Below are 22,597 nucleotides of genomic sequence, written 5' to 3' on the forward strand. Positions count from 1 at the left end.
GTGGCCCCTAGTTCTTATATTACGGGAACAAATAAATAACTTTTCCTTATTCACTTTCTCCACATCGCTCATGATTTTATAGACCTCTATCATATCCCCCCATTAGTCTCCTCTTTTCCAAGCTGAAAAGTCCTAGCCTCTTTAATCTCTCCTCATATGGGACCCGTTCCAAACCCCTCATCATTTTAGCTGCCCTTCTCTGAATCTTTTCTAATGACACTATATCTTTTTTGAGATGAGGAGACCCATCTGTATGCAGTATTCAAGATTTGGGCGTACCATGGATTTATATAAGGACAATAAGATATTCTCTGTCTTATTCTTTATCCCTTTTTTAATGATTCAGAGAAGGTAGCAGGTTTAAAACAAATAAAAGGAAGTTCTTCTTCACACAGCGCACAGTCAACCTTTGGAACTCCTTGCCTGAGGAGGTTGTGAAGGCGAGGACTATAACAGGGTTTAAAAGAGAACTAGATAAATTCATGGAGGTTAAATCCATTAATGGCTATTAGCCAGGATGGGTAAGGAATGGTGTCCCTAGCCTCTGTTTGTTAGAGGGTGGAGACGGGTGGCAGGAGAGAAATCATTTGATCATTACCTGTTATGTTCACTCCCTCTGGAGCATCTGGCTCTGGCCACTGTTGGTAGACAGGATACTGGGCTGGATGGACCTTTGGTCTGACCCCATACGGCCGTTCTTATGTTCTTATGCAGTGTATCCAAGTGCAGTTCATATAAAGCACTACTCCAGGCCCCAAATACAGGGACATGAATAGGGAAGTATCTTCCTCTTGTGGGCATGAATTGGGGGGTTTCTGGGATCTGACACCTCTCAAGCCAGGCTGGGGGATCCCTGCATGATCAGAGTCCAGGCAATCATTACACTGGTGGCTTCTGACCCCCTGCATCCCAGACTGAAAACATTCCAGCTTCATCTCAGTGCCAACGAGCACTGGACAGGCACATGGGATGGGGGGGATTCAGCCAGGGTGTCTCGCCCAATGCCCTCTGGGTGCTGCTCACTATCTCGTCAATGGGAAATAACTAACACGTCCACAGGCCGCTCAGGTTGCGTCTGGGCAGCTGCATGTGGTATAGGAGAGAGAATAGTGCCCCCTGCAGGTGCCAGAGTGCCTAACACAAACTGGACACAAGCCGGTGTTGGTGTTCACGTTTTCAGTCTCCATGGCTTAGCCGTGGTACCTAAGAGCAAGGCCCCCCGCACGCTGTGCAGCAAGGGTGATGCTCCTTCTGCACCAGCCAGTGAGGGAAATGTCAATTCGATTCCAACTGAAAGTTAATGTTACAGTCAGCAGGGTCCCCCTCCTGTTGTTTAATCTGCCACCCGAGTCGACTGGTTTCACGCTGCCCCGTGAGTTTGAATTTGCCAGGGGCTGCAGAATTGTGCATTAAAACACACCACGGCCTTCCGGAAGCCGACAGGGGTAAGCTGGAGGCTTAGGGAAACAGCTTGTTCTGGCCTCTGGCCTTTGGGACTGTGAGATAAGCACATTGGCTGGATCGTTTGCTAAAATGATCAAGAGGGAAACAGCTAACAGTGTTGGCATCAACCACAAGAGCTAGAAAGGTAGGCCCGACACGCCGCTGGGCTACGGCAGCCTAGCATCGGCACCAATGGAGCCATGCCAATCACCCCAGCTGAGGAGCTGCCTAGCATTTCTTGTAGAGGAGACATTAGCTTCCGGGGCAAATTCTGCAGCAAGGGATGGATTCTTTGGCAAATGCTACAGCTTCGGGGACCTGCAGTGCCTGGGGCCCTGGGTAAAACAGGTCACCGTATGTACACGGACGTGTGGCAGCACCTGCTTCATGTCTTCCTTCTCTTCACACAGCACTGTGGCTGGGAGCCGCTGCTGCAGTGGAATTGGTTTTCCCTGGGAGAATTAAGAGAAAGGAATTGGTGATTCAAGGTGGGGCAGGGCATATCTGGAAGGAGTGTCATCTACAGGTCGTAGAACCCAGGGGTAGGAGTCAGGACTCCTGGGTTCTTTTCCCAGCAGTGCCACTGACTGACTGCATGGCCTTGGGCAAGTCACTGAGCGCTCTCTGCCTCAGTTTCCCTGTCATTGAGATCTTCAACTCAAAGGCACAATGGTCCTCGCAGTGGGCACAGGTGCCAGGGTGTAATGGAATACCCGGGGTAGCTACATTCTTCCCTTGTCGACGGGCACTAGGCAGGGTGCCATGCAGCTGTCTGCCCGGGGGCAACAAAGCAGCAGGCAAGGTCTGAGTCTGATAGGGAAACTCCACTGCTGTCCCTATGGTAGAGAAGAGGCAGGGCTCAGCTGCACTGAATGTTACAGGGACCCAGACAGACACCCTGGTTCTCTTTGACTAGACATGGAGCGCTGCCATGTGGGGCTCCCGGCAGGGCTGCTCACTTCATGACCCTGTCACTAGGCGTTTTTAGCCATTCTTGCTGGCCGGGAACACGGAAGCCACCCCAAGGTTAGTAAAGCCCCGAGGTGACCGGCCACGATGGCTCTGAGTCTGAGAGATGTGCAGAGTGTATTTTAGAACAGGCTGTCACGTGGGCACCTGTGGGGCAGCTGAGGCTAGACCCCGGGCTCCTGCCCACCACCCTGAGCCAAGCCATTGGCAGCCCTCCTGTGTGCTGGTGGCCCCCTCGTCCCGTGCCGCGGGGAACCCCCTGCAGCATGAGGGCAGCTCCATAAGGAGGAGCAGAAATGGGCAGGCCCCAGGCCCCATTCTGTGACAGGATGCCCACGCGTCTCTGCCAACCCTGCGTTCCCAAGCCTGCCATGGGATTGCCCGTGCTTGGCAGAGACACAGGGCCATTTGCTGCCTCTGTCCCTGGCCCCCGGCGGGCCATCAGCCTTGCTCTGTCATGCTGCTGGGGGCCAGTCTTGCTGTGGGATGCCCTGTCAGTAGGAGCTGGCTCCGACCCAGCAGGCGCTGATGGGCAGTGGATGAGGACGTGGGGGTGGGGGGGGGTGTGCAGCTCCCACGCCAACGCAGAAGACCTTATCGCGCAGATTACCACTGGGCCTTCAACACCCCGGCACCCGGGAACGTCAAAGGAGCTGCATCTGAACCCTGGGCTCCCTAGGGCCAGCTTGTCGGCTCCTTGCCCCCGTGAGCGAGGTGGGGTGGGAGCTGCGGGGGGTGGAGCAAGGGGCAGAGGAGCCGGCCTGAGAGGGAAGATGAGAGGTTCTGTGCTGGGTCTAAGGCAGTGGGACATGCAGGGCTTGCGGTGGGAAGGGAGGAAGCTGGTTTGGGGGAGGCTGCATGGAGGTGGGAGCTGGGGGGCAGGAAGGGACGGGATCAGTGCCTGCGGCCAAGGACAGAACCTCTCGTCTTCCCTCTCAGGCCGGCTCCTCTGCCCCCTGCTCCACCCCCTGCAGCTCCCGCCCCGCCTCGCTCACGGGGAGGCGGTAAGGATGGAGGGGAGCATGGCGGCTGTGTGACCGAGGGACAATTGCAAGGAGCCGACAAGCTGGCCCAAGGGAGCCCAGGGTTCAGATGCAGCTGCTTTGATGTTCCCGGTGCCGGGGTGTTGAAGGCCCAGTGGTAGTGGGTGTGGGGGTGCCCCAGGGGCTCGGCATCTCTCCTAGCCCTCTGCCCTCTGATAATCACAGAACCTTGTGATAGAGGCCCCAGGCTGGGAGTCAGGAGACCTGGCTCCGCATGGCCTGCCCACGGGATGCTGGGGAGATCACGGAGGCCAGCGTCTTCAGTGGTGGCTTCTGACTCTGGGGGTGCCAGTTCACTGATGGCAGCGTGGACCTGATTTTGGAGGTGCTGAGTAGCTCTCTCTGCTGACGAGCACCGCTGGGAAGTCAGGCCCTCAGCGTCTCCTCCCCCGGCCAGTGGAAATCTCAGGGGTATTGTAGCCCCATTGGGCCCCTTCTCTCCTTGTGCCTCCATTTCGCCATCAGATTCCCCCTCCCACGGCGGCTGGGCAGCTTCGTTCTCCAACGCTTGGGTGGGCTGCCGAGCCCGCTGGAGGCAAAGGATGAGGTGATAGTTATTGCTTCCAAAGAACCAGTGCTGTGGGCCAGTGACCTGGGCTAGGACTCAGGAGATCTGCATGCTATGCCAGCTCAGCCAACCTGCTAGGCGATCTTGGGCATGCCCCTTCCCCTCTCCATGCCTCAGTTTCCCCTCCCATGCTTTGTCTTATTTATTTTACTTGTAAGTGTAACTCCAGTGGGCAGTGTGTGTTACAGAACCCCGTCCGTGCTGAGCCACACAGGATGTGACTCCCAAGGATGGGCTGAATTCCCCACTGCGTGTGGAGTGCTAACCAATTGCTGGTTGGCAGCCCCCTGCCACCCTGGGACGTGTCCCTGGGGCATCTGCACAAAGGGCATGTTATTTTAACAGATTCTCCCCTCCCCGCCTGTGTCTCGTCCCAGCAGAGCACGTCCCCCTGGCCTGCAACCGGCCTTTTCCCAAGTAACCTCTCTGCATCGCCATGGCTTCCTGCCATGGGCCACTTTCCCAACGGTGTATATTACAGCTCCAGCAGGTTAATTTATAGGGCAAAACAAGGGCAGGGGTGAGGCTCCCAGGCAACAAACCAGGTCCTACATGGGTGGGAGTTGAGGGCCCTCAGCCCCAAGCAGGATCATGATAAGCCCCATCCCCTGCAGTCACCCAACTAGTCACTGACTAGAGCACGGGAGGGGTAAGGGAAGGGGGAGGCACATACACCCTGGGGGGGCAGGTTGGTGGTAAACAAAGCTGCATGAGCTGAGAACAGCGCAGCATAAAGGGAGACGAGATTCCCATTCATTAATCCGCCCCTTTGGAATGTTCCCCGGCCCAATCAGCCTGCCCCCGCGCGGATCGACGCGAAGAATAATGCTCCAGTGATCAGCCGGGCCTGCACAGCGCCAGGGCTCAGGCCGGGGGGGCCTGTGAGGGAGGATTGCACAGGAGCTGTCTCTCCTTTCATGCCAGCGAGCAGTTGGCGGAAGAGTCTGGACAGAGCCATTACTCACCAGTCCCCCTTTTGTTTAACCGCCCAGCAGTGCTTGTCTGAAGTTTTGAATAGGAGCAAAACTTGGAAGCAGCCAGAGAGAGACACATCCTGGAGCCCGGGCTGCAGGAGCCCAGGATAACTGCGTGGCACAACACTCCTGCTTCATGGGGATCCGCCCCTTAACCTGGCAGAAGAGAGCACAGAGCCATCTGCATGAAGGATAAACGGATGCTGGCGTGCCAGCTCTTGGCACTGGCTTGCAGCTTGCTGGGCTCTGCTTTGGGGGAGTTCCGGGTACACCAACACCCTGAGAAGCGGCCCCCCCTGGTGCTGCTGCAGCAAGGTAACTGACAAATTCCACTGAAATAACTGACTAAGGGGCTGGTCAAGATTTTCCAGCACCAGCTAAGTTGGTTGTGGGGGGCACATATCTGATCTCGGACCTGGGGAGCCCATCAATATATATCCTTGCAGCCAGTGCTGACCCAGTGCTCATTACGCCTCCTGGCGCACCCTCCGCCTCTACGGAAGCCGATGGGAGCTGAGGGCACTCAGCACTCTCCAGCATCAGACCCTCACTCTGCTGGGCCAGGTGATGTAAATCGGCGCCGCTCTGGTGGCCTCTATTTACACCAGGGAAGGGTCTGTTGCACAGTGAGGTTAATGGATGGTTTGTTGGTGGGAGGGAAGGTCTTGGAGCTGCTGAATGAGGGAAGAGTCCAAACCTCAGGCCAGCAGAGAGGCAGGGAAATCCATTCCCTCGTGGGGGGAGTCAGGGCACGGCCAGGGTTTATCTGGGCTGGAGGAGAGTCCCCAGCCTGTCTCTCCCCAAACAGATCATGGGTTTCAATCATTAGCATAAAATATTATTTTCATTTTGCAATCTCTTTGCTCCCAGGGTCTGATTGCCACATTGCAGGGCAGTTAGCCACATGGCCAGGCCCAGTCAAGGGGGCCACAACCGGGGCCAGATTTTTTACCCAGCAGGTGCCAAGAAAAAGGGAATGATTTTCTAAAGGGTGCTGCTAACCAGGTGGAGCCGTCCTGCCGGGACTCTTCTTTGTGCCTGAGATACAGCAGGGATACAGAGCTCCCCCTGCCCTTCCCGTCAGCCCCCTATGGACCATGTGGGTGATCCAGAAACCCCCCAGCAAACTTGCTGCAAGAGCACCCAAGGACGCCACTAGTTCTCCCTTTTCTCTAGCTATTCTCTCCCGCCCCCGCCCCTTTCATTGTGGGCTCTCAGCACTGCCCTTGGTCAGTTAAAGCCAGGGGGCCAGAGCCTGGTGTGGATCGCCCTATTTGTACCCAAGCAGCGAGACGCCCGGGCTGGCTCTGGAGCTGGTGTCAGTGGCTTGCAGGCCTTGCCTGCTTTGTATTCCACTAAAAGCCAGGCTTTCTTCTCTCCCCGTGTCACCATGGAGACCCGTATCCCTTCCTGGCTGTTTGCAGGATTACCCTCCAGCCAGGGGCTGGGGCCGGGCTTGGCTTGGATTCCTGAGCTGCTGCTGATGGAGGTGTCCTGGGCCAGGAGGCTGCAACTCCCAGAGTTGACTGCAGGATCCCAGCCCAGCCATGCTCTGCTGGGGACCGGGGGGTTATCTCGAACTCGTGTTCCCTGACTCCCTGCTTTGCTCCCCCTGCCCAGCTCCAGGCGTGAAGGAACGTTTCCTGCTGCTTTCGCTGCACAACAAACTGCGGAGCAAAGTCCAGCCGCCCGCTGCCAACATGCAGAGGATGGTGAGTCCCACTCTGCCTGCTTGCCCCCGGCCCCATGGGTCAGGCTCAGCAGGGGGCCAGCAGGGTCCTGGGTCAGGCTGCTGGTGATGGAGACGCACTGAGGTAGAACAGGGGACCCCATTGATCTCCTCAGGGGAGGGTGCAACTGCACTTTGGGGGATCCTCTGGAGAATGCAGGGGCCAGATCAGCTCCTGGCACTGGGCAACAGCTGAACCCTTCTGGCTAGTGCTCACACCAGAGTCCCAGGGCGGGGCTGTCCATGCCCGCCTGTGCTCTCCCCAGTCGCTGTCGGGCTCTGCTATGCCCAGGAGCATGAGACAGAACTGCAGAGTGGACCTGGGACTCCTGTGGGGCCCAGGGACCTGCCAGTCTGGGGCCTGGGTGGGGTCGGGCAGGGCATGGCTGAACCCTGGTGTGGGGCACAGACAGGAATCAAAAACATCCCCCCCCTCGGCCACCGTGTGCCAGCCTGCACGGGACTCCACGGAGACGTGGCTGAACTGCACAAGGTCCAGGGCTTGCCCAGCCCGCTCACGTCCCATTGAACCCACAGCTCCGGGGCAGACAGGGCAGCAGAGTCAGGGCCAACAGCGGAAAGAGGGAGGGTCTCTGTGCTGCATGGTGTCCCGTCCCCTCCTCCCCCCGGCTCCCTTCAGCTACCACAGACCCCCCTCCAGAGGTCTAGCCCCTTGGCCGGGAGGGGTGACCTTCCCTAGGGGGCCCCACACAGCCTTGCCCTCTGCAGCCCCTTGCCAGCACCAGCTCACTGAACTGATTCCCTGCCCACGGTCACCTCCAGCTAGTGCCACCGGCCCACACAGCTCCTGGCAGCACAGCTGGAAATAAAGCTGCACATTTCAGACCAGCCTGTTGATCAGCCAGATACCACGGGTGCATTCATGTGCAGCCTGGAGGGGTGACCCTGCTCCAAGTGGTACCAGGACACACACACAGACACACATCCTCACAGACACAGAGTCAGACAGACACACAGAGAGACAGATACACACAGAGTCTAACAGTGACTCCAGAGCAAACGAGCTCAGGTAGCAGCTAGCAAGGTCGTTTTCTCCACCTGGCAGCCCGACAGACTCAAGCTGGGTTCATTCCCAGACTGAATAAATTGCATGTCACAGCCAGCCGCATGGACCATGGACTAGGCTCCCTCCCGTGGCTGGGCTGGCCCCGTGGGACAAAACAGCAAACCTGTCTCAGTCACTTAGTTGCGGGCTCTCACTCTGGGTCCCGGGGAGCAGGCACTGGCCAGACTGGAACCACGCGGATGTAGCCGGCATTTCTCAGGGGCAAGATGTCAGGTGTTGGGCCCTCTCCTGTGGCTCCCCTCTCCCGCCCATGGCCGGGGGCTGAGGCTGCTCTCCCTGCTCCTGCACGGGGCTCACTGCACAGCGGAGAGGCTGGAGCTGGGCCGAGGGGGATGCTCATTGCCCTAGTCCAGGCAGCAGCACTACGGGAGGGCACCAAAGTGTATGCAGCATTTTCTGTCTTCTCCTCCCACCTTCCCAGACAGCACCAGAGATCACTGGTGCTGTCACTGCTCGGGCAGCTCCAATGAAGCAGGGCACCAGGGCAGGGCTGCAGCTAGCCATGGTCTCCCAGGGAGCCATGGGGGGCGCCATCCACTTTGGGGGTGGCTTTTCTATGGGCAGCACCCTCCCTTCCCTGCTAGGAAGCAGAGAGCCCTTCCCCACCCCCGTGGCTTTGAGTGTGGCTGGGGACAGTCTGGTCCAGAGGTCTGCCCGAGGTGGGGCTGGCCTCCCGCAGGGAAGTTGGGGTGCTGGCCGAGGGCTGGCCTCCAGCAGGGAAGTTGGGGTGCTGGCCCAGGGCTGGCCTCCCGCAGGGAAGCTGGGGCGCTGGCCCAGGGCTGGATTGCTACAACATGCAGCAGCTGCCTGTGTCTAGCCCCCATGACGGTCCCTGTCTACCAGTACGTCTGGGATCAGAAGCTTGGGCCCGGTGCAATGGAGTGTCTAACATCCACCTCCATGGGACGCTGCAGACGGGAACTGTCCTGGTGCCTCTCGCTCTTGCCTTCTCCTTCCTCTGCAGCACCAGGCCCATCCCCCCTCCGGTGGCACATGGGACTAGGGGCCTCTCAGGCTGGTCCGATGGGGCAGGAGGTGGGCCCAGGTGCACCCCTGGGCTGACTCAGTGGGAGGTAAGGCCCTGCCAGCAGGAGGGAAACGACCCATGGTACTTCAGCTGCTACTGGCACCGGCTGAGTATGTCACTTGCAAGCCCTGGGGCAGGGAACTGGGTGCCTGGGGCACTGGCTGGCGAGGGTGAGGTAGTATCTGCCTGGCCAAGCACCTAGGATGCTTGCAGGCCTGGCTGATGGGCCCTGGGGAGACCCGTATTTGACACCTACTGGGAGGTGTTCTGCCCCCCACTGCGGCCCCATCTGTTGCTCGGCTGAGGCATAGGGGATGCAGATGTCCCACAAGGGGAGGGGGAGAATCACCCCAGCATAGGGCCCTGAGACGGAAGGGGTCATTTGGCTGTCACCCAGGCAGGGCACCACCTTTGGCAACCTAATTCAGCAACAGCAGGAAGCAAATCCAAACAGTAGCCCTGCCCCCGGCCATCTCCCCTGGGGCAGGTTCAGGCAGCCAGCCCTCTCTACCAGCGCCCCAGGCCCCCCTGCCTGCTCTCACAGGGAGAACGTGGGCACGGGAGCTGGGAGGGCCATGTCATGCCATGGTGAGCTCCCAGCAGCGGCGTGTCTGCCATTTGTCAGCCAGCCTGAGCCGTGCCCATGCCCCTGCGGACACCCAGCTGTACCTCACAGCATGTACCCCAGCACGCTTTGGGGCTATCAGGTAGATTTCCAGAAGACCCCAGGGCCAGACTTCCAAGTGCTCAGCTCCCACAGGGTACCCTCCTGCACCTGCCTCAGTTTCTCCTTCTGTTTGCCCATGAAAGGAGCGGTCTCTCAGTGCCAGATACAAAGCCCACCTCGGGGTATAATCTATTCACATGCACCAGTGCAGGAATCCCCCCAAATCCAGCCAGTAAAACCATTCTCGATAAACCCACAGGAACCATATAAAGGTACAACTGTTCTTCCCATTCCTCTCTCAGGGTCAGTGCCTCCCGCTCCCCAGTGTGCACAGCCGCGCTGCGTTCCCAGTTCCTTGAGCCCCATCCAGGCCCCCCTCTCCAGGCCTCCCTGCGGACAGTGACCAGTCTCCTGACTCCACCACAGCCCCCAGGGCCGGTATCCCACAAGAGAGCTCCCCAAATTTTACTCTCGAGCCCCCCTGCCTGGGAGTCCTATGCCTGGCCAGGACACGCCCGTCCCCTTGCATCCAGCTTCCCCTGACCAGCCTGGATCCTCCCTTTTGCTCAGGGGCAACTGCCCAGGCCGTCCACTCAGCAGGGCCCCAGCTTGGGGCAGTTCTCCCCAGCGGTTCTGCGCTGAACCCAGCTCTCTCCACCAGGGCCTCCCAAGCAGCTCTCTGCAGCTGTCTCCGTCTCCGTCTCCGCTCAGGCTCTGGCTCTCCTGGTCTCAGGCCCGGGTCCTCTCTCTTTAGCCCAGCTGGGAGGCAAGTGACAAGTCACAGGTGCAGGGGCCTCTCCCCAGCTCTCCTGTGACAGCACCTAACGAAGGGTTGGATTTCCCAGCCTGCAGCCCGGGCTCACAGCGAGTGTGATAACCTGGTCTCCAGTGGGGATGCCAAGCCCCTGACAAGCCCAGCCACAGCCCGTAACGTTTAATAATAGTCCCATGGCAACATATCAAACTAGAGCTGGTCCCGTTTCCAAAGCCCAGGGGTGCTTCAGCCTGGTCCCAGGACTTGGTCCTGTCTGCACCGGGGGCCAGAAGTGCCGGGGGCTGACGGAGCTTGGCTGGCTCTGAATGGTGGTAAAAGGCCATTCTGCATGCACGGCCTAAGGTTCCCCGTAGGTCGAGCCACAGGCCCACACCAAGGCTCTTACCCGCTGCACCACAAGCCTTCCTGGCCTGGGCGATAGCGCCCCGCCCCGCCCCGCCAGCGGGAGGGAACCAGCAGAGAAAGGGCGAGCCCACAAGGCCCTGGCTGAGGCGGGGAAGGACTCTGGATCCAGTCACTGTAGCTGCAGCACGCCAGGCAGCTCTCTCCTGGTCACGAGCCCAAGCCAGGTGGGCTGCTGTGCGTGGCAGAGGGTCTGAACCAAGGGTAGGGGCAGGTGCGTCACTGCTCTGGTCTGTATCCTACTGGGCTGGGGGAGCAGCGGGACTCAGTCACACAGGATGACTCCAGATCCTGGTTGCTCCAGCATTGCAGGATGGGCAGATCTGGATTCCAGACTCCACCGGCTGCACCGCCTGGTGCTGGGGTTAGCTCTGGCCCGTCTCTGTCTGGCATGGGGCGATCTTTAAATGCAGACCCCTCCATGAGGGAGGAGAGCTCTTACCGGGCGGAAGATCCTGGGCCCCCTAGCGGCAAGACTGGCCCCCCATTCTCCTCCCCCCAGGCATGCTGCAGGGGGTGGCAGGTGGAGGGGGCGGTGATGCGTGGGCAGGGCTGTGCCTGGACTGAGCCTGCCAGTGCGAGGGAGTAGCACTAGCTGGCCAGCACTGCAGGGTCTAGCGGGGGAGACAGACCCAAGCAGGAGACTCCCAGCCTCCTCTTTAGCTTGATTCTCAGAATTGTCCCACCCCCCAAAAATGGGGCAAGACAGTGGCAGCCACCCCCAGCCACCGGCACAGCCTGGCAGCTGATTTGTCCTTACGGAGAAGCAAATATTCCATCCCCCTGCAGGCCTGCACCAGGGCCAAATATTCCATCCCCCTGCGCCTGCAGGGTGGTTTGGCCCCTCGCCGGCATCCCAGCACTGCCCTTTGCCCGGAGGCACTGAGCAACTTCCAAGAGCAGAGGAGCCCGAGCCCAGTGCCCGTGGTTTTATCTGGAGGGGGCTCAGAGACCCGGCGGGGCTGGGTCTGAATGGTGCCACGGGTCACTAAGGGACAGATTTTCACGAGCCCAGCATGCTAAGTGCTGAGTGCTTGTAAATCCGTCCCTAGGTCTACGAACACCCGACCTCTGGGGAGGCTGAAATCTGGCTCCAGCCCCCTATTCCTGACTTCTCCCTGCTCCTCAGCCAGGGTGCTGCTTGGGGCAGCCAGGGGTGAGTGGGCAATGGGCAGGGAGTGCTTGGGGGCTGCAGGCACTGGGACGGGCACAGCTGGGCAGGCCAGGGCAGCGCTCTGGAACAAAAGGTCATTAATCTCCTTGTCCTCCCAGCCTGACACCTCGTTAGCAATAATTAATGGAGTTGGTTTAACTCAGGCAGCGGGGAGGGGAAGTTTGAGTGGTGAGTGGGTGGGGGTGCTTTACAGCTGGTTCCTTCAAGGATAATAAACTCCCCCAGTTCTCCACATGGGTCTAGGGAGGAAACGGGCCATCACTCCAGCCCGGGTGGTCCCCTCTCCGCCTGGCGCGCCAGGAGATTTTCCCCAGAGCTCGCTTCCCCGCCAGACCCACTGGCTGCTGCTCCTGGGCTTCCAGAGCAGGCCTTGTCATCCTGAATGGCTCTGCATAAATTCGCAGAGCACACGGAGGCAACCATGGCCTGTTTCAAATGTCGCACAGGCCACTCCGCTCAGTCTGTGCACATGGGGCATGGGTGGGTCCATCTTGCATGTAGAACAGGACGGCAAGGGGCCCCAGGCAGGAGTGGTGAGGTCCCTTTAAGGATGCACGGTGGCATCTCATGGCTCAGTGACAAGCTAGCAGGAGCCAGGCAGGTTTAATAGGTGGCTTTGTTCAGCCTGATCCTATTTGCATGGCAATAGCTGGGAGTTTTGCCATTACTCTCAACGCTGGCAGGAGCAAACCAGCTGATAGCTTGGCTGTTTGCTAATGGTCATTTAACCGAGCTGTAGCTAAGAAATGAAAATTGCCGCCATTTTTGTGGGACCTACCAAAACAAGCATCTGGGCTGCTTCCCCTTCTGGCTGTGCCCGGGGGGATGCTGAGCCCAAATCCGCTGTCATCTAGGATGCACAAACCAGGAAGCTAACGCACATCTGGGTGATTGTTAGCATTGCCAGCCCCTAGCTTTCCAGACTCAGGAGTCTAACCTCAAAAAATCATGAAATTGGCTTAAAAGGCAAGTGATTTTTTAAAAAGCAATAACTGGTAGGTTCTGTTTCTTTGCTGTCTGGTGTTGGAGACGCTTGCGGTCACCCGCCTCCTGTTTTCCAGCTTTTCCCCACAGCCAGCTGGGCTGGAAACATAGTTTTTTCAACGCAAAGCAAGAGTCTTAATATAGTCCTTGACTCCAGGGGCTGGAGCTTTCAGCTAACCCCCAGACATCGGCAGAGTCGCTAGGAAGTTGTTGGGGGCAGCAGCATTGGGCTCTCCTTCCGCATTAGGAGCACACGGGCCAGGGCAGGGGGCAAGGATGAGCTTTCGGTAAAGGGAAAAGGGAAAAGCAAGAGTGTCAGGGAGCCATGCCTTCCCAGCGCTGAGGAGAGGGGCGAAGAATATGGCGGTTCCCCAGGATTTAGTCCACGGCTAGCCCTTTAAAACTCCGGTAGCTCTGCATGGCAACTCCAGTGACTAGCACTGTGCCCGCAGGGGGTTCAAAGGGCCAGGACTGAACTGAGCAGGCGCAGTTAACTCCAGTGCACTAGCACTGCCCTGCCATCCGTCCCTGAAGAACTCTCCTGCTTGCCACCCTTGACCTCGAGGGTGTTCTATCAAGCCCCCCGCCCACGCCCAGCTCTGGGGCTGAGGAGCGGGAGCGTTTCCCAGCAGAGCCGTTTAACCACCCCCTACCCCCCAGGGTCAGGTGGAAGGCTCCCCATGTGCCATTCCCCGTCCCGGGGCTGGGAGCCTGGCATCTCTGCTGGCAGTGGTGTGGGAGGGTGACTCACCGCAGCTCCCATGTATGGCGCTTGGCTCCTGGCCTGTGAGAGGCTCTGTCATTTCCTCCTCCCTTCGGCTGCCCTGAGAGCCATGGAAATTGCAATTTTAACCGTCTGGAACAAGATGTTTTTCTGCCTGGGAACAAACAGCTGCCTGGTCTTCCTCCCACCCCTGCGTGCCATCCTCCTCCTCCCACGCAGGCAGGGGCCGCCGGATCCAGCCCACTTTGAGGGGTTGGACATTGAACTCACTGATGCCAGGGCTAGACGCCGTCCCTGCCCCACTGCCCACAACAGGCCCTGGAAAGCCGCCACGTGCACGTCCTGGCCCTGCTGTGTCCCCTGCCCATTGCATGGGCACAGAGGGTCAGATCCGCAGCAGGCCCCAGGTGGATCTCAGCTGCCTGGCACCTGCTGAGCTCTGGCCCTGAGCTCCTGCTCAGAGCCATCGGCAGTTGCAGGGGCACAGCGGTGCTGGCGAGCCCGAAGCCAGCGGGAGAACCTGCTGCTCAGTGGCTACCACGGGCAGTCTCAGGTGGGCAAGGGCCCGACCTTGGTGTGGAAGAGCTCTGTGCTGCCTGCTGCAGCAGAGGGAGATGGGGCACGTGGCGCCCCTCGTGGCATGGACTGAGGTAAGCAGTTTGGAAAGGAGCATGGCCTGAGCCACTGAGGGTGTGGTCTGCAGAGGGGATATGAACCTGCAGCTCCCTTTCGCAGCCAGCCAGCGGTGCTCCCCCTTTGCAGCCAGCTGGGGGGGGCGCGCCCACTCACAGCCAGCCGGGGGCACTCCCCTGTGCAGCCAGCGGGAGATGCAGGTGTTTCAAGCTGGGCCCCACATACCAGTGCCCACTTCTGTAAACGTGGCCGCACTCATCTGGTTTTGCCTCCCCCCGGATCTGATCAGCAAGAGCCCGGGCTCTCCTGCCGGCTGCGAGGAGCAGCTCGTGGTGGAACAGGACTGATACCCAGCCTCCATGCAGCAGATCCGAGGTCCAAGTGATGGTGGGAGCGGGGCAGAGATCTGGGCCATCTCCTTTCACCGGTTATTAAAATGGACCCAACGCCCGAGGCCCCCGGGGAGACCGTGCTGGCCAGGCCCTGGCGCCCCCGGAGGCTCTGCATGCTAACGCTCACTTTCCGTGCTGACAGGACTGGAGCGAGAAGCTGGCCCAGCTGGCCCAGGAGCGAGCAGCCAGCTGCCTGGCGGGGGCCCCGCCCCACCCTCCGCCCCACGCCCAGCACGTGGGCTGGAATGCCCAGCTGCTCCCTGCCGGCGTGGCCAGCTTTGCCGCCGTGGTGGAGCTGTGGTTCAGCGAGGGACAGAGCTACGACTATCACGCAGCACAGTGCATGGAGAACGCCACCTGCAGCCACTACACCCAGGTAAGCCAGCGAGGGGCCCAGCTCTGTCCCCCACCGGGGGCGCCGGGCACCAGCAAACGCCCCACAGGACGGCAGAGTTTGGTACAGTGAGAACAGGTCCCTGTGTGTCTATCAGAACCTCCACCACATGACTGGGTGCCACTGGGCCGCTCCAGGTAGCCCAGGGCTGGAGGAGCAGGCGGCCTGCAGGTCAGGATGGAGGCACGCTGGCAGAGTGTGTGTGGCGAGCCACTGCTGGCCGCAGGGATTCATCGCTGCCCAGGATCCGGCCCCATGGCTGCCAGGGCCATGAAAATGCACCTCTCTCTGTTTGTCATTGTCTAGTAACCATCACCGCCTGCTGTCCTCTGTCACAGGGAAAGCCAGCAGGGCCTGAAGGGCCTGGCTGCTCACAGACAGGTGGGCGAGGCCCTGTGGGAGGCCTGGACCCCGCGTATGCCCACATCGTCCCTGAGGCAGGCAGGGGGAGGGAATCGACCCTCCGGCAAGCAGCTGGGGATGGGACTGCTCGTGTGGGATGGCTGGGCCCAGAGCTGCAGGGCCTGGGGGGAGGCTGGGCCATACCTGGGGATGCCCTACCCCTCCTCAGCCAGGGCGTGGGCAGGGCTTTCCCAGGCCAGGGGAGGGAAGGGAGGTAGGGTTGCCAACTTTGGTTGGACGAATTCCTGGAGATTTCATCACATGACATCGTCTTTAATTAAAGATTACTCTTTAATTCCCGGAGACTCCAAGACAATCCCTGGCAACCCTAAGGGAGGGGAGCTCTGTGGAACAAGCCGTGGCTGGGGTGGATCCAGCCAGGCCACGGGATGCCACTAGTGTGACCAGAGGGCCCCATATTCAGGGCTTCGTCTTACACAGGCACCAATTATCCCCCATCCCGTCCCGAGACGATTGTTCACACTGACGGTCTGGGCTCCCTGCAGAGCGCTGGGCTGAGACTCTTTGGCCTGCCAGTTTAATAGTGGCAGGGCGGGTGTGTGGGGGGGGAAATCTCCCCATAGGCCTTTCCCAGCCCTTCGCAATGTGACCCGGTGGGCAGCGATCACCAGCCCTACAGCCACCCTGCAACAGCTGGCAACTTAACGAAGCCAACTGCCAACCCCCACGCAGCTGGCACTGTGCCCACAGCCCTGGGGAGAGGTGACCCTCGTCATGGCGGGCACAGGCTGGGCAGGCAAGCTGAGGCCTGCACCGTGTCTCTCTTGCAGCTGGTCTGGGCCACCTCCAGCAGGCTGGGCTGTGGGAAGCATGCCTGCATCGAGGGCCAGGAGAGGAGAGAGGCTTTCGTCTGCGCCTACTCCCCGGGGTAAGGCCTCTCGGCGTGCGCACGGGCAGCCTGGGCGGGGCTTGCCACCCTTCCCGCCGGGCAGGCACCTAGGCCACGTGCTCACCCCCCTCATCTCCCCCAGCAGCCCCAGTGAGCCCACACCACAGCCCCCACCCCCACCCCCGCCCCACGTCGTCCACCCCACCCCGGGCCGCAGGCCATATGGATGCCATAGAAACTTGGTGAGTGGGGCTTATAATGGCAGTAGGCAGGGCTTTGCAGCACGGCAGCGGACAGTAGACGGGGCTTATCATGGAACGTCAGAACAGCCAGACTCCTGTCTGCTGACGGTGGGCAATGCCAGGTGCCCCAGCGGGAATGAATAGAACAGGAAATCATCAAGGGATCCATGCCCTGTCGCCCATTCCCAGCTTCTGGCAAACAGAGGCTAGGGACTCCATCCCTGCCCATCCTGGCTAATAGCCATTGATGGATCCATCCTCCATGAACTTATCTAGGTTTTTTTTTAACCTTGTTATAGTCTTGGCCTTCACAACATCCTCTGACAAAGAGTTCCACAGACTGACTGTGCGTTGTGTGAAAAAAATACCTCCTTTCGTTTGTTTTCAACCCACTGCCTATTAATTTCCTTGGGTGACCCTTAGTTCGTGTGTTATGAGAAGAAGTAAATAACACTTCCTTATTTACTTTCTCCACACCAGTCATGATTTTATAGACCTCTATCATATCCCCCCTTAGTCGTCTCTTTTCCAAGCTGAATAGTCCCAGTCTTATTAATCGCTCCTCATACGGCAGCCGTTCCACACCCCTCATCATTTTTGTTGCCCTTCTCTGCACCTTTTCCAGTTCCAATATATCTTTTTTGAGGTGGAGCGACCACATCTGCACGCAGTATTCACACTGCACAGTGTGGGCGTACCATGGGTTTATATAAAGGCAATATGATATTTTCTGCCTTATTATCTATCCCTTTCTTAATGATTCCCAACATTCTGTTTGCTTTTCTGGCTGCCGCTGCACATTGAGTGGATGTTTTCAGAGAACTACCTACAATGACTCCAAGATCTCTTTCTTGAGTGGGAACAGCTAATGTAGACCCCATCATTTTGTATGTATAGTTGGGATTATGTTTTCCAATGTGCATCACTTTGCATTTATCAACATTTAATTTCATCTGCCATTTTGTTGCCCAGTCACCCAGTTTTGTGAGATCCTTTTGTAGCTCTTCGCAGTCTGCCTGGGACTTAACTATCTTGAGTAGTTTTGTATCATCTGCAAATTTTGCCACCTCCCTGTTTTCCAGATAATTTATGAATAAGTTGAATAGGACTGTTCCCAGTACAGACCCCTGGGGGACACCACTATTTACCTCCCTGCATTCTGAAAACTGACCATTTATTCCTACCCTTTGTTTCCTATCTTTTAACCAGTTACCGATCCATGAGAGAACCTTCCCTCTTATCCCATGACAGCTTACTTTGCTTAAGAGCCTTTGGTGAGGGACATTGTCAAAGGCTTTCTGAAAATCTAAGTACACTATAGCCACTGGATTCCCCTTGTGCACATGCTTGTGGACCCCCTCAAAGAATTCTAGCAGATTGGTGAGGCATGATTTCCCTTTACAAAAACCATGTTGATTCTTCCCCAACAAATTATGTTCATCTCTGTGTCTGACGATTTTGTTCTTTACTACTGTTTCAACCAGTTTGCCTGGTACTGAAGTCAGGCTTACCAGCCCTGTAATTGCTGGGATCACCTCTGGTGCCCTTTCTAAAAATTGACATCTGTCATGGGACTCACAGGACTTGTGCCCTCTCTCAGCTCTGTACGGTCCCTGGGAGGAACCCCCTTCAGTGCAACAGCCCTTCTCGGGGTCCACCCTCTCTCGGGGGTTAGGCCGTAGGCTCCTCCACCTTCTGGAACCGCACCTCTCTGAGCCTCCAGCATGCCTGTCTCTCGCCGTTGGCCCCCTCAGGGAGTCCACTCGCTCTGGACCTCCCGGGCCTTCACTCCCAGAGGAAATAATGCAACCCCGATCTCTAGACTGGAGTGACTCTCAGCCAGCATAAAACAGGAAGGTTTATTGAGCATCTGAACACAGCATGGGAAACTCTCAGGGCCTCAGGCCTAGCCTCCTTCAGGACAGTACATCTAGGTCTCTCCAGCCTCCAGGTGGGCTCTGACTGCTCGCCCCTCCTTACCCTGAGACCCCCTCCTTCCAGCTGGGCATCCGATATCACCGTCCCCCAAGTCCCGCCTCTGTCCTTTGTCTTCTGTCCCAGGTAAACAGGCCACCTGGGCCTCCTCTCCTCTTAGCCTCGCCTCTCATCCGCCCTTTGTTTTCCCTCTGGCTGGAACCGGCTGGTCAGGTCACCCGGGTCCTCTCCCTGCAGCCCATTGTTCTACCACTGGCCAGAACTGGCTGTGACTCCCCAGCGGTGCCTCCAGGTCACCAGTCACTGGGGTATCCATTCTCCAGGCCGTTCGCTGGCCCTCTGTAACAACAAACTCCCTCTCCCACCACCTCGTTAAACCAGTAACACCCAGGGAAACTGAGTCCCACACCCTCTGCATGCAAACCATTGAAAACAACAAGAAAACCCTCCACTTCATCACATCTTTCCCCCCTTCGAGTCTGAACTGAGCGGGGTCACTTAGCCAGTGACCTGGGGAAATTCAGGGCCCCTGCCCTGTAATAAAGCATTGGCTATAACATTGGCAGTGCCCCTCACATGGACCACCTCCATGTCATAACCCTGGAGGAGCAGGCCCATCTCAGGAGCTTGGCATTAGCCCCTTTCATTTGGTGAAGTCACGTCAGGGGCGAATGGTCAGTGTTCACAGTGAAGCACCTCCCAAAAAGATACAGCTGCAGCTCTTTAAAGACCCACACCATGGCCAGGCATTCCTTCTCTACGGCCGTGTAGCCCTGCTCCCAGGGCAGCAGCTTCCTGCTCAGGTACATGATGGGGTGTCTCTCCCACTTAGTATCGGTTTGCATCAGCACTGCACCCAGCCCGGGGTCTGAGGTGTCAGTGAACACCAGGAAGGGTTTGTCAAAGTCTGGGTTTACCAGCACCGGGCCTTGGATGATTGCCTCCTTCAGTGCACAGAGAGCCCCCTGGCACTGCTCGGTCCAGACCACCTTGTCCAGCTTGCCCTTCCTACAAAGCTCCGTGAGGGGAGCTGCCAGGGAGCTAAAGTGTGGCACAAACCTCCAGTAGTGCCCCGCCATCCCAATGAGAGCCTGGACTTGTTTCTTAGTCTGGGGAGCGGGCCAGTCCGTGATTGCCTCCATTTTGGCCAGCTCTGGATTTAGGTGGCCGCCCCCCACCTTGTGGCCCAGGTATGACACCTCTGCCATCCCCTCCTTGCACTTTCCAGCTTTTATTGTCAGTCCTGCATCCTGGAGGCAACCCGGCACCCTCTTCACCTGAGACACATGCTCCTCCCACTTCTGGCTAAAGACAACAGATATCATCAATATACGCTAGAGCAGGAGTGGCCAACCTGAGCCTGAGACGGAGCCAGAATTTACCAATGTGCATTGCCAAAGAGCCACAGTAATACGTCAGCAGCCCCCCCATCAACCCCCCCCACCCTACCCCCAGCTCCCACCCTCCAGCAGCACCACTGATCAGCACCTAACCCTCCATCCCTGCACATCCCGCCCGCCGCGATCAGCTCTTTTGTGGCGTGCAGGAGGCTCGGGTCGGGGGGGGAGGAGGAGCAAGGGCGCAGCAGACTCAAGGAAAGGGGCGGGGGCCTTGGGGGAAGGAGTGGAGTGGGGCCGGGGCCTGGGGCAGAGCCAGGGGTTGAGCAGTGAGCACCCTGTAGCAAATTGGAAAGTTGGCACCTGTAGCTCCAGCCCCGGAGTTGGTGCCTGTACAAGGAGCCGGGTATTAACCTCTGAAGAGCCTCATATGGCTCCGGAGCCACAGGTTGGCCTCCCCTGATCTAGAGCAAAGTCCTCCATCCCCCTTAGGAACTGATCCACCAGACGCTGGAAGGTGGCCCCCTGAGGCCGAAAGGCAGGACCAGGAACTTGAAGAGCCCTATTGGGTGGTGAAAGCAGACTTCGCCCTGGCCTCTGGGTCCAAAGGCACCTGCCAGTAGCCTTTGGTGAGATCCATGGTAGTAAGGTACCAGGCGCCCCCCAACTTGTCTAGGATCTCATCGATCCTAGGCATGGGGTAGGCATCGGACACGGTGATGGCATTGAGCTTCCGATAGTCCACACAGAACCAGATTGACCCGTCCTTCTTGGGGACCAGCACCACGGGAGAGGCCCAGGGGCTGAAGGACGGCTGGATCACCCCTAAAGCCAACATGCCTCCGACCTCTGTCTCCAGGTCCTGGGCTGTTTTCCCAGTGACCCTGAATGGTGAACACCTGATGGGAAGGTTGGCTCCCGTCTCCACCTGGTGAACAGCAAGGTTAGTGAGCCCAGGCCGGTTGGAAAACAGCTGCCGGTATGAATGCAGCACCCCTCTGATCTCAGCCCGCTCGGCAGGGGTTAGCTGGTCAGAGAGGGGAATTGATTCCAGTGAGGGGTGCCACCCGTCTCAGGGAAGAGGCCCACCAGGGGATCTTCTCCCTTCTCCTCCCGCTGCCCACACATGACCAGTACCAACTTCTCCCTGTCCCAGTACGGCTTCATCATGTTGACATGGTACACCCGGTGGCTGTGCGCCTGGTTGGACAGTTCCACCATATAGTTCACCTCATTTATCTGTCTGATGACCTTGACGAGCCTGTCCCAGGCAGCTTGCAGATTGTTCTTCCTCATGGGGATGAGAAGAATCACCTGGTCCCTGGTGGCATAGGAGCGGGCCCGCTCTGAGCAGTCATACCGGATCTTCTGCTTCCCTTGGGCTCTGGCTAAGTTTCCCCTGGCCAAGCCCATGAACTCAGTGAGCTTTTCCCGGAAAGTCAGTACATATTCCACCACCGATTCTCCATCGGGAGAGGCCTTCCCCTCACATTCGTCCCTCATCAAGTCCAGGGGTCCCCTCACTCTCCTCTCAACTCGAACAGGGAGAACCCTTTGGATTCCTGGGGCACTTCCCTGTATGAGAACAGCAGGTGGAGTAAATACTTGTCCCAATCCTGTGGGTGCTGGTCCATAAATGTTTTCAGCACCATCTTTAGGGTTCCATTGAACCTCTCCACCAGCCCGTTGGACTGAGGGTAATACACTGAGGCCCAGGTGTGCTGGACCCCACACTTCTCCCATAAGCACTGGAGCAAGGCTGCCATGAAGTGGACCCCTGACCTGTAAGGACTTCCTTGGGGAATCCCACTCTGCTGAAAATGGTCAGCACCGCGTCTGCCACAGTGGCTGCCTCGATTGAGGACAGAGCCACCGCCTCAGGGTAGCGCGTAGCGAAATCCATCACCACCAGAATATATTTCTTCCCAGCCCAGGCTGCCTTGCTGAGAGGCCCCACTATGTCCATGGCCACCTTCTCAAAAGGCTCCTCTGTGATGGGCAATGGTCTCAGAGCTGCTTTACACTTATCCCAGGCCTTCCCCACCCTCTGGCAGGGGTCACAGGACCTGCAATGCTGTTAGGCTGCGCCAAAGACCCCAGGCCAGTCAAAGTCCTGCAGCAGCCTCTGCCTGGTGCCGGATGCCCTGATGCCCCAAAAGGGAAATATCGTGGGCCAAATACAACAGTCTGCGGCGGTACCTCTGGGGAACCACCAACTGCCTCCTGGCTTTCCAAGGTTCAGTTTGCCCTGGGCCAGCCCATTTCCCATACAGGAATCCCTTCTCCCACAGGAATCTCTCCTGGGATCCAGCAGCGCTGTGGCCAGCCAGGGGCCTCAGCTTCTCTAAGGAGGAATCCTCCTACAGCTCCTTCTGGAATTCTGCTGCAGGGTTTGGGGGCCACAGCCCTGGCTGGCTGTGCCTCGGTTTCCCCACCTTGGGACAGAGGTTCAGGCCCAGCCCTGTCGAGCCCTATCCTCAGTGCTTCGCTTCCTCCAGTCCTACACTGCTGGATCAGGACAGGGTGTCCCTTGCTGGCTCTGGCTCCAGGTAAGGACCAGGGCTCTCTGAGTGCCATCTGGCCAGTCCTCCAAGTCATTACTCATTAGTACCTCCATGGGTAGCTGATTGTGCACCCCAACTTCATTGGGGCCCTCTTTAGCCCCCCATTTCAATGTATCCTTGCTGCAGGCACCTTGATGGGGGGCCCGAACACCCCTCTCAGGGTCAGGTATGCATCAGGCACTAGCTGGTCTGGGTCCACCACCTCTGGCCGGGCCAGTGTCACCTCTGGGCCCGTGTCCGAGAACCCCTGGACACTCCTTCCCCCCACCTCGATGGGGATGA

At 58.4% G+C, this 22,597-nt stretch overlaps 1 protein-coding gene and 1 long non-coding RNA gene across 4 annotated transcripts in view; one reads left to right on the forward strand and one right to left on the reverse strand.

Moving 5' to 3' along the window:
* Window positions 1-507: 507 nt before the first annotated feature.
* LOC122462593 lies at window positions 508-5,069 on the reverse strand. The gene is made up of 3 exons (XR_006285263.1): window positions 4,989-5,069; window positions 3,624-3,984; window positions 508-1,895 (listed from the first exon to the last, which is right to left on the reverse strand). It is a non-coding gene; the product is annotated as an uncharacterized LOC122462593 (long non-coding RNA).
* Window positions 4,860-22,597, forward strand: part of CLEC18C (C-type lectin domain family 18 member C) — a 48,151-nt gene continuing 30,413 nt past the window's right edge. Inside the window, exons 1-4 of one of the 3 annotated variants that reach the window (XM_043526414.1) lie at window positions 4,860-5,312; window positions 6,618-6,709; window positions 14,734-14,967; window positions 16,179-16,276. In XM_043526414.1, the coding sequence (XP_043382349.1) occupies window positions 5,183-5,312; window positions 6,618-6,709; window positions 14,734-14,967; window positions 16,179-16,276 (554 nt within the window). In that variant the 5' untranslated portion in view covers window positions 4,860-5,182. The remainder of the gene's footprint in view (window positions 5,313-6,617; window positions 6,710-14,733; window positions 14,968-16,178; window positions 16,277-22,597) is intronic. The other 2 variants (XM_043526413.1, XM_037878160.2) reach the window with 2 other exon arrangements.

This window comes from Chelonia mydas, chromosome 12, assembly GCF_015237465.2.
Source record: "Chelonia mydas isolate rCheMyd1 chromosome 12, rCheMyd1.pri.v2, whole genome shotgun sequence".
Lineage (NCBI taxonomy): Eukaryota > Metazoa > Chordata > Testudines > Cheloniidae > Chelonia > Chelonia mydas.